Here is a 12,367-nt window from a genome sequence, read left to right on the forward strand (position 1 = left end):
ATCTGGATGCAGTAGTCCAGGTGAAGCCTCACTAGCACAGAGCAGAGGGTCTTCACGTATTGGTGTGGAACTTTTTATGCTCCAGTTTTTGGCTGTTTCCCTTTGTCCTGTCCCTGTGGAGGTTGGCTATGTCTCTTTGATTCTCACACTTAAGATACTTACAACCATTAAGGTCACATCACTTCTGAGTCTTTTCTCCAGGCTGAACAGACCCAGCTTGTCCACCTTTTCCTTGCAGGGGAGATGCTCCAGACCCTTTATCTTCTTTATCATCTTTGTGGCCCTCCATCTGGACTCTCTCCAGGAGATCCTTGTCTTTCATGTACAAGGGAGCCCAGAACTGGATACAACACTCCAGGTGTTGGCCTGACCAGGGCAGAGTAGAGGGGGAGGATCACCTCCTTTGACCTGCTGGCCATGCTCATTTTAATGGACCCCAGGATCCCACTGTTGTTCTTGGACACCAGGGCACACTGCTATCTCATGGTCAACCTGTCATCCACCAGTTTCTATGTTGTTACATCTCTTTTGGAAATGCTGCATTGCTATAATGAGATAATACAATTGGGATCAAATAACAAATGCAATGATGAAGTAAGAGGAATAAAAGTTTAAAAGGCAACATACTTGACTTAAACTTGGAATAGATATTCTGATCAAATAGAGATATTATTTTTCCCATTTAATGATATATTGTTACCTCAAAATAAGTTAAGCATGCTGGACTATGCAGGGAAGGAATGTTATCTACATCTAAGGGTAAGACTATATTAAGAAAAGATGAGTGGTATTCATCAGTAATGATGTCTGTAAAGTGCAATGGTTCTTAAATTGAAAAAAAAAGTTCTTACATAATTATTGAAAGAAGAGAAATCTGTCAGTATAGAATGGTCTTCTATGATACAGCTGCCCTGTTTCAGGACTTCAATAGAAGTCATTGTCGTTTTAAAAATACCTTTCATGCTAGGGCTCATTGTAAGGTTCATGTAGCATTTTCATTTATTATAGATTTAGTTCTTCAAAAGAGTTGAAAGGATCAGGAGACCTAATTTCATCTGAATTTCAGTGGAAAGTAACAGTACATTTTGGTTCTATTCTCAAATTGTATTTTTAACCCTCTTTTCAAACCTGTGAAATGTCATTTAACTTTATTATGCCTGCCTGGTTAGTGGACCAACCATAAAATTTAAATAAGTATTGAAGTGTTGCCGCTGAAATTCTCCATAAAGCAAAAAATTGTTTTTTTCAGTATGTAGTAATGTTTCAGTTTATACAAATATAAGTTTTATCATAGGTTTTAAATGTCCACAAAAGTGAACTTGTAAAAAACATATACGACTTTAGTTTTTTAAATTTGTACTATTCTATTTTTGTAATTTTTGTAATTTTTTTTATACTCTGAACTAAAATTACTATAATAAGGAAACATAGGATTAATTATATACTGATTTATGTGCTCAAGGCTCAGTATGCTGCACAAAATAAAGAGACATTTTGAAGGGAGTGTCAAGTGACATACTCAGATACACACAGAATATAATTACTCCTAAGGATAGCTCTGATTAGCCCACAGAGATGATACACAACCTTGAAGACCTTTAAGACTTCCTAAATCTCTTCAGTTTGCACTGAAAAAGTACTTTCTGGTGCATATTTCTGTCCATTTCATTCTTTCTCTTACCATGCCCCCCTGTCCCTCCCCCCCCCCCTCCCCCCCCAAAAAAAAAAAAAAAAAACAACCAAAAACCCAAAACAACATCTAACTAAAGCAAATGTTGTTGAGTCTCCTTCTCTGGAGATATTTAAGAACTGTCTGGACACCTGCCTGTACAACCTGCTGTAGGGAACCTGCTTTAGCAGAGGTATTGGACTCTCTAGAATTCCCTTCCAACACTTATAGTTATGTGATTCTTACTGTAAAAACACAGATTTTGTAATGTGTGGTTACCTGGAAAGTTGCACCAAGGCAAGATGGAATGGACTACCAGTACCTCATCTTCTTATACCTACTGGAACAAAACATTTCAAGTCTCTAAGATTATGCCAGATTGCATACTGACTTTCTTTGCTGACAGGTGGTCAGATTTGAAATAGAAGTTCTAGAGTTTTGGTTTTCAGACTGTCAATAGACACTGATATGAAGAAAAGTGTTGAGTTGTTCAACTCCTGAATTAAAATTGATCAGGATTTTTCCTATAACAGCTATTCAAGCACCTGTAGTGGTTGTGTTTTCCTTATGCCTGTAATCTGTCCTATCCAAAACAGGAAAATGTTCTAGAGAATGTCTTACTACATATAAAATTCAGAAAGAATTTATCAGCTGAAGGATGCCTTTCAACATATTAGAGTCTGAAAAGAATTTAATTGTGAACAATGTAAGAAAGGAATATAAATTTTTATCTTTAAAAGGAAGTCTAGTAGGGGGACATTGTGAGGAAATTGAGGTTACAATTAATTCCTTATTGGCTCTTCTACTGTGGAAAGTGTATGTAGCATGAAGTTCCTAGTGACATTTCACATGTAAATTTAAGGCCCCCAGCTGTAAAGCTCCAACTGCAGGTTGTTGTAGATGTTAAATATCTGTATAGGTTTTAGAGTAGGGATGGGAGCACTGATATTTGATACCCATCATCAAGCTGTTTTCAGTGAGGGAGTTCTCAAGCAAAACATTGTATAAATTATCAACAACTGTCATGTTCAGTTTCTCCTGCTGCTAGATAACTAGTGAAAAAGCATTTTATTTTGTACTGGTTTCATTATTGTGGGTATTTATTTTTTTTAAAAAAAAATCAAAATAATATTTTAAAATTTTCTATTTATTTTAGTTTTTAACCAATGAGATGTCATTTTCCAATCTTTTGGTTGTGGGATGGAAGTAGGAATTACGATAATAAGATAATGACTAGGAGTAAGTCAGTGCTTCCTTTTGCTGTGAATGGATGGTTTCTGAAAATCTCCCCTGTCTCTTTTGCCCATCTCTATGCTTTCTAAATAGAATGTACTATATAGAAAAGACTACTAAAGTATTATACACTTGCCTATTTTTTTCTAACTAATGTGGATTGAAGAACTGATAAAAATGATTAGTTTTTTCTCAATTGTGTAAGGTTAAGTCTTTCACTGAGGAATACAAGAGATAACTGAGTCTTTTACCTTAAAATGAAAGAATAAATAAATTGAAAAACAACCACAAAAATAGTTTGTGGTTATCTGTGTTGTATGTGTAGTTTGTGGTGCACTGGGACTGATATCTTTATTTCTTTTTGAAATTATAAACATTAAAATACTAGTTTCTAAGCACACTCTCATGTTTCTTACTTTGAGGGGACTTCTACTCCACCTTACTGTGGATGAAGAAATAGTGTCTCATTTCTCAAGAAATTCATTTTTATATTAGAGGAGGTTTAAAAAAACCTTAACATTATGGTCTTTACTTACTCTTTGAATGTAGCATTAAAACCCTGACATAGCTTAAGAATGTCCATGGTCTCATTTTTTATTGCTTCAAATTGCTTATGCAGGGTTTTAGAAAAGTTGGAACTAGTAGTTATCACAGTGTTTAGCTTGTGCTCATGAAGAAACCTAAACTGTCACTGTAAAAATAATGTGCACAAAGCTGTGCCAAGAATGTAGACAAAGGATGTTTTAGGACAATTGAAAAATTCCTGGTTGCAGTTTAGTCAGGAGTGTTTAATGGCAAGCTATCAGTGTGAGAGAAATCATTTTATATTTAGAATTTATGTAGATATACAGACAAAACTAGAGCTGAATCATTTCATTGTTGATTCTGACTGTCGTGTGTTTCCTCAGTGAATACTCTGCTGATAAAATTTTTACTCAAAGGCTTAGAAATAAAATCCTTGAAAGAAAATGCAATCATCATGTAAAGGCCGCATACATTTCTTCAGTGGGATTTTTGTCATTTGGAACTTCTTGGTGTTATTTTTTGTTTTTGTTTTTGTTTTTGTTTTTGTTTTTGTTTTTGTTTTTGTTTTGTTTTAATTTTTTTTTATTTTTTATTTTTTAAATTAAATATCTTGAAGATGATGTTTAGTTTTCAACTTAATGAGCGCCACTACAACAGCTTTACATAATAAGCATTCATGTTAAGACAAGAAAGCATCAATAAGCACATTCTACCTCATGCTAATAGCTATGTTGGCATGGAGAGATATGTAAAGGAAGAGTTTAGGTGGCTGGGAAGAGAAATTTAGAAAGAGATGGATTATAAAGGTATACTAAACTGTTTGTTTAATAAAGAGATACATACTACATGTGATACCAAATGGCTTAAATGAGAAGTGCAGTATTATTTTACTCTCGAATAATACCTAATGATTTTCTCTCCCATGGACTCCAGATAACCTTTTTCCTCTAAGAATTACCAACTTGCAAATTCATTATCTACTTTTAAATGGAGGAGGAGATATTGTTGTACTAAGAAATGTAGCAAGTGGAGGAAAGCTTTATGCTCCAGACTAACAGAAAATTTTGAAATAATGAGTAAAAAAAAACCTGGTATTATATTTACGTTATAATTTCAAAGGGATTTGGATTCTAACAGAACTGACTGCTTGTAATAACAGCATACTTTGGTTAATTGTAATCAGCAGCTCTGGTACATGTCATCTCAGTTGTGTATAAATTTTCAAAAATGCAATCAATTTTTTCATCCTTATGTTTTGGATGGAAATTGAGTGTAGAAAATGGTTGGTACTATTAAAAAGAATAATAACTTTTTTTGACTCTTCCATATAAGAGTATGTAGTTTGCTTTTTGGTCAGTATTGCATGAGACAAGCCTGCAAGGAACAATATGTTTGTTTGTTTGTTCCCACCATTTTCTAACTCTTAGCAACTGTCTCTTTTTTAGTCTTTATTCTGTGGTAGAGAGTTTAGCAGTATTCTTTGCATGGGACCCACGACAACTGCTGCAGTCTTCTGCGTAACAGCAGTGTAGTTGTCTGAAAGTTTTGATAGCTTCATCCTGGTATCTGTGTGTTTAGTAAAGAAAACAGACTGTGATGATCTCGGGAGAGAGATTACTTCCTGTCACATTACATATTTATGAGCAAAAGCTTTCCTTTGTGAAATATTTGATGTCATTTTGGGGTGTAATGTTTTCCTTGTGGAGGAGTTCAATTAAATACCTTTGCTACCATCTCAGATGCCATTTTGTCAGACTGTCCCTCTGCTGCCTTCTGTCTTGTGTCAGCAAATGGTAATAGAATATTGGCAGGAAGGTTCAGCCTTTACTGTAATACTGCCAGCATCTGCCTCTGATATTGTGGGCCAACATAATAAAATAGGAGGCATTACTTTTGTAGTAACTGGGTCAACATCTGTCAGATCTGAAAATAAGCTTAGACAAATTTAATTCTGTGAATATAGTAAAATCTGGTTTAATTCTAGTTTTGACAGTTAATCAGTAGTAATCCTTACATATATGCACCAAAGACATTCTTTTGATATGCATACTTCAAGCACTGAGAAAGCCTAGAAAAACTTTCTGGGAATGAAACTCTTTTCCATTATGTGAATTTTCCTTTAAACAGAATTTCACCTAGTACTTGGATCCAGTGGAAAAAAGAGTTTTCTGCGTCTCTGTCAGGTTTATATCACAACAAATAGCAGCTATTAGTTAAGAAATCAGTAGAATAAAAAAAGGAAAATTTTAAACTGTCCCTCCAGGCAAAAGACATGAAAGACATCTGCAATTAGCACCTGTATTTATTAGTGGTGAAACAAAACATTATTAGCTAGATTTTGTAAACTGCCTTTGGGCTTACTGCACAGATTTAACCTGTATTTGAAGAATCTTCATCTTGTAGTAGCATCTGTGAATTAATCATCACCCTATGTGATTTAAACACCTCAGTAGCTTAGTGATCTTTTAACTGTGTTGTCTTGAAAATGAGGAATGAAAAGTTAAAGGGGCAAAAAATAAAAACATATATGTACTCAATCAGATTGTACCTATTACTGGAATTAAGACAACTTTTATATTTGTGCAATTAGATGCTAACAAAATATGACAACATGTATTCAAATAAGTGGCAGTAGATTTAGATTTAGCATAGATTTCATCTGAGACAACTGCTCATTTACTTCCTTGCCAAAGATATTTGGAAGATTATAGTTATGTTAGGTTGGATTTCTTTTTTTTTTATAATTGAGAAATGCCAAATTTATTTTAAAGATACCTTCATCCAATATTTTTAAAGAATTTTTATTTGTATTTATAGTACAACAGTCTCTTTTGTCGTACAGATACTACAGCAATACATGACATTGCTCAACCTACTTCTGCAGCACAGAGTAAAGAAAAGCAACTAGTTATTATGTTTATTTATTAGATCCAGACTCTGGAAATTACTCAACAGGATACAGTATTTGTTTTGGCAGCTTGGTGATTGAGCTTTTTCTCTTGTTTATTAAGTATTTAGCCTTTTCATTAATCTCTTATAATGAGATTTTATAGAGAAAAGGGTCTCTTACAGGTACAAATGGGGATCTCTTGCTAATGATGGGAATGAGATGGATGAGGCCAGTGTTCAAGACATTGATTCAGCTCAAAACTAGTAAAAATTTCCCTCAGTCTTTCCCCACGTTGCCCAATATGGCACAGACAAGAGATGTACAGTCAAATAGAAACTTTTTTAGTTTGTGAACCTGAAATACAACTGAAAAGAGAGCTGTTTGATATTATTTAAGAATGTAACAACTTATTGTCAAGAACCTGGTCAGTTCCTAGTACTAGTTCAGTTGTTTTTTTGTTGTTTTTTTTTTTTTCTTGTGTAAAAATGTTTCAGACATTCTACTCTTTTTCTTTAGAAATGATATTTTGCTCAGACTAGTAGTTAAACTGGAGTATAGAAAAAAGTAAATTTCACAATATGTTAAGACAATTAATTTTAATGTTCTTATATTGAAAATTATCATTTTCGTAGCAAATGGAAGAAAAGAGAAGCAAAAAGATTGTGGTATAATTTCACAGCTGTCCTAAATATTCAGGTGGTATTTTATCAGAAAACAGGACAAGAATTAGTGTGGGAGAGCAACTAAGTTTTATGTCAGTCGTAATTACGTTGATGTCTTTTCTGGATTACGTACAGCAAGTCTTCAGCTTCATTTATGAGCTCAAATTTGTGTTTTAACCTGTTTAGAATCACAGGGAGATGAAAATTCCCACTATCATTGAATAAAGCATAAGAAAAGGATACTTGCAAAATATAATATCCTTGTGTTCTTGTAATTTGTAAATGAAGGAGAGGTAATGTAGAACTGAATCCTGGTTCTGGACAGTAAGATTGTAAATTGTAGGTCCAGAATCTGTTCAGTTCACCATGATAGCCAAAGAGAGAGATAGCAGAAAATATAGCAAGCAGAATTATGTATGCACTGCTTTGAAGCCACCTTCTTTCCAAGGACAGTGAAGATTTTGCAAGGTGAGAGTTTAAAGGGAAAATCAATCTCCTTTGCCTGTCAGAGTGAGATTGCTGCAGTTCACTTTCTTTCAGTTCTTTGTCCTGCTCCTCATTTCATCCTGCTTTGCTTCTTTCTTTTTCTTTCAATGCAGGTTTTCATAAGTTTTGTTTCTACTTTGCATGCTTCACCTGAATTGTTTCAGGACTGCTTGTATTGTAAATCAAAAGGGAAATTAACTATTGTGAATTTCCAAATGTTGTATACTCTAGAACTTAAAGTCTTCATGAAACATTTACTTCTTCATAATTATTCTTCTTTCAGGGATCACACTCTACAGCCAACCATATGGAGGAACCTTGCTGGATGAGGACAAAATGTGAGCAAGCTCTTAAAAAAATTGTTTATATCAAATTAGGTTGCATTGTTTTTTAGAGAAAAATATCGTATTTACCGTAGCTACAGTTTACACAGTGTTTTTAGTGTATTCTGACATTCTCAGACAGGTTAAGTAAACTGTTGTTCCTAATTTCAATGCTCTGTAATGGTTGAAATATTTGCAAAAGCTTCACTTTAATATTAAAACATCTATACACAGGCTGTGGTCTGTGACTTATGTATAGTTTTGGAACTGAACACATTATCTCGAGCATGTTCTCTAATGAGATGTTGACAGTGTGGAAACATGGTCTTTGCAAACAGGATTATGGTCCTAATGTGTAGTATCGTTTTGGTAGAGCTGGGTTTGAAAATGATAGATTTTATTTATTTATTTATTTGCACACATCACACCACCGTGCTTTGTATCCTAGAATGGAGAATGTTCGTCAGTGTGGGGTAGCACTCTGTGTCATGCTGGGTTTCTCCATCCTCACCGCATCTATTGGCAGTGCTGTAGTGAAAGAAAGAGTAACTGGAGCAAAACGGTTGCAACATATCACTGGCATGGGTTACAAAACATACTGGCTTGCTAATTTCTGCTGTGATATGGTATGTATCCTGTAAGACAAACTGTGTTTTGCTGTAAATTTTTTAGTTTGATATAAATGACCAAAATTATTTCCATAAGATATGTATAAAAAGGATAAGATAGGGATATGATTTAGCAGAGGGTTGTTAGAGTTAGGTTACTATGGTTAGGCTGCAGTTGGACTTGATCTTCGAGGTCTTTTCCAACCTGGGTAATTCTATGATTCTGTGTATGTGAACAATATTTGAATTGTGTAGAGCAACAACTTTTTGCTATTATGTTTAATATTGTGATACTGGTGCTACGTCAGTACTCAGATAAAATTCAGTAAGGCAGAGATTGCGTTCTTCATTTTCCAAAGTGGAATTGTAAGGTGGTAGGTAAAGTGTATGCTAACTTTAGGCACTTGTACTATTTCACAAATAAATGGATAGAAGCTAATCAAACCAGACAGAGAGTATCTTCCACACAGTGGTTCATGGCAGGAGTTATTCTTCTTTCAGTGTTTTGAGTTGCTACTGGTGAAAACCTTCAGAATACGGGAGAAGCCTGGAAATGATAGCCAGCCGCATTAAAAGCTTAATTATTATGTATGTTGGCAGATAATGAGAGGTATTCCCTCCTGATATCTCTGTTCCTAGCAGGATAGACAGTAGAAAGTCTTATATATGAATTCGCTTTCACAGAGTGACTCAGATTAGAAATAGATAATTCTTTGTACTGTAAATTTATTTTTCTCAAGGTATCTTCTGCCTTTCTTATCTTCTTTTTTTTTTTTCTTTCTCTCTCTCTCTCTCTCTCTCTCTGTTTTGTTTTTTGTTTTTGTTTTTGTTTTTGTTTTTCATTAGAGTGCTGTTTGCATGAGGATTATTAACAAATAGTAAAATCTCAAAATATTCTCTTTTAAAATACCTTGTTTACCCCTCTAACCTATTGTAAAGAAATGCCACAAATACCTGATTTCTGCATCAGATTTATGCCAACAAAGTTAAATAAAGTAGGTGTTTTTGCTTACATTTCTTTTCAGATCAATAAGCAAAGGTGGTGAAATAGAGCTAATGAACTTGTAGTTCTTAGTCACTGTATTCACCAACTATATAAAGAAGTCCTCTGGCTTCCCTCTAAGCATAGATTCCACAAATGTTCTTCAAATATCTTTTTTGAAAGCAACTCTTTTAAAAAACAAAAGACAAAATGCCTCCATTTGTATGTATATATGTGTGTGTTTATATGTATATATATGTCCACGACTGAAAGGCTGTTTCATTGTTCACTGTAATAAAGCCTTGCTATAGTACCAGCTGAGCATTTGGAAGGGATCTGGTATTAAGACATCTACCTATGTGAGAACTATTTTTTTTAGATAACTCAGGTGATTCATGTTTATTGTTAATTTAGTATCTGTTTTTAGAAGGAAAGTATGAATGAGAAGATGTTTTGACTTAGGAGAGTTTTTTTCAGAGGCAACAATTAGCAATTTAAATCATCTGGATTATTCAAAAGTAATGCAGATTTGTGCCCCTAGAGGAAGGACAGAAATTTTCTATATTTTGTTTAACCCACTAGAATATCAGGGAAGGAAGGTCTGGGATTTAGCATAGGCAGTGCAAACATGAATTGCCCTTCTCAGGAACAAAGATTTTTTAGAATACACTTCATTATCATTCAAACTTCAAAATCTGAAACATTAGAGATTCACCTATCCGTGCTTGAAATCAGGATTTTCTCATTTGAGCAAGCCTGAAGTAAGAGCACATTTATCCAAAAGTTATTTACATGGTCAGTCAATCTTTGTATTCCCTTTTCTGCCATGCCAGGTAAGAAGGCTTGGTTGAAAACTTGTTTTCATTCAGTTTCTCCTTGTGCAGTGAAGTCAGCTCCATGTTATTTTCTGCCAACCTTTTCCTTTCAAAATGTTCTCACAAATTCAGCATTGTACTGCATGATCAATCATGATCTGGGAAAGAACAGACACTACTTTAAATGCAAATTGTGCTGCAGATCATCTAGGGACACTGAGCACCTGAATATATGAACTGTCAAATCTGAGCTCTCTACACACATTTTAAGCATTTCAGGCTCTGTCCTGTATTATTGGTAGCATTATCTTTACTTGACCTGCAGAGGTGTTTGATTTATGAAACTACTGCCATAAGAATTAGACCGTTCCTAGGATATTTATGCACGAGAATAGTATTCATTACAGTGTTCAACAAATAAGAAAAGTTTAAGTGCTTGAAAAATTTTATGACAGATTACAATGTTTTGTTAAGATTAAGTTTGTTTCACTAGGGGGGCAAAATACAGGAAAGATTTTTTTAAATATAATTGAATGTTAAAAGTGTTTTTCTCAAAAAAGCAAATATATTTATCTCTTGAAATATTTTAGTCTCTGATGCATTGTAACTTCTGTGCCATGTTTCTTAAGTGGCGTCAGAATAACTGACTCCCAAATCTGTGGAGTAGTATTGCATGATATTTATATGTGCCACTGGTGATACCATAAAATACACAGAGAACAAGATGAAAACATTGCTCAATTATCCTTCCCTTAAAAAATGTTTGTCTTCCCACCAAGAAAGAAATGATGCCATCTGGTTTAAGCGCGAACTGGTTGGCGCTGTGCTTCCGTATGGCTGTCTCTTTTTACACTAAGGATACTGTGCAAGATCAAGTGTCTAGCTAGAATAATCATTTGTTGCGTTTAATGCAGTTTCATCTCAGAATCTAACCTATGTAGGTTTCTCCAAAAGTAATGCCTCTTCTTTATTTCCGTGGAAACTACAACAGATTGACAGAGCACAACACACCTTGATAGAGCAAATTATCAGCTACAAAACGTTGTCTTTCAACATAACCACCACGATTAGCTATGGATTTTTGACAGCAATGAACAGGTGCCTGCATTCCATTCTTCTGAAAATCTGCACCACTGAAGGTGACTCAATGTCACTGCTGCTGAAACACACCACTCTTTGCCTCACTGTGCTCACACACTGTGATTGGTCTCCATAAACAATCAGCAAGTGATTATGAATGCCAGTAGGGGCAATTTTATTTCTTTATTTCCTGCATAGCAGATGTGTTCAAGAGGCAGAGAATCTCCAAGACATGGTTTAGTGGTTTGCTGTAGCTACAGTAATGGGAGGACAGTTGGACTAGATGATCTTGTAGGTTCTTTCCAACCTTGTGATTCTATGATTCTATGATTCCATGAATTCACTTCCACACCTTTGCTTCATCTGCACTTCCATGTCAGATGTCATTTTGTCAGACTGCCCCTCTGCTGCTGTCTGTCATAGCAAGAAAATGCAATGGGATATTGGTGGGAAGGTTTAATCTCTGCTGCCATACCACCAATATCTGCCTCTGACATTGCAGGCCAAAGTTTTTTTTTTAAATGAAACAAAATAGGAGGCATTAGTTTTGGAGCACCACTGGCATATTAGGATAAGGCTAACTGTTATAAAGCATGGGTGTGGAGTCAGTCATTTGGAACTCAGCTTCAATGAACAGAACAGACAGATGCCGAGAATGGAGCTGGGTGCAAATTTTGGTATCTTGCCATTTCTTGATCTGAGCAGAACTCATCTCTCTTGTCTGTTTGAATATGAACATCCTGTAGCACTTACATTTCCCCACTATTCAGTAGTTTTCAACATTGTCTCAAGTGACTAAATATAAACTGCTTCCCCTGTTGCCTAGTGCATCTAACTCTTGTATATATTACACCTTATTCCTATTAAAAAGCTGTACTTGGCTTCATCAACACATACAGTCCTTCATTAATACTTGTTTCAAAATTGTGTTCTTACCAGTCTCCTGTGACTGATACATAAGTCAATGAAACTATTCTTTCTGGATCCAAGACACTGTATCAACATCACAATTGGATGTTTTGGAGCAATAGTCCCATATGAACTCATTATCTGGAAGGGTTAGCTTGTTAAAAGGATGTATTGGAAAGGTCAGT

The 12,367-nt window shown here is 34.9% G+C and overlaps 1 protein-coding gene across 1 annotated transcript in view; it reads left to right on the top strand.

Annotated features, from left to right (window-relative positions):
* The window catches only part of ABCA13 (ATP binding cassette subfamily A member 13), a 165,063-nt gene that overhangs the window by 109,369 nt on the left and 43,327 nt on the right, over positions 1-12,367 (top strand). The window contains exons 48-49 of the mRNA XM_085537944.1: positions 7,749-7,803; positions 8,237-8,414. Of these exons, the coding sequence (XP_085394070.1) occupies positions 7,749-7,803; positions 8,237-8,414 (233 nt within the window). The remainder of the gene's footprint in view (positions 1-7,748; positions 7,804-8,236; positions 8,415-12,367) is intronic.

Source organism: Coturnix japonica, chromosome 2 (assembly GCF_054131305.1).
Source record: "Coturnix japonica strain WE chromosome 2, WE-NBRP24, whole genome shotgun sequence".
Taxonomy (NCBI): Eukaryota; Metazoa; Chordata; class Aves; order Galliformes; family Phasianidae; genus Coturnix; species Coturnix japonica.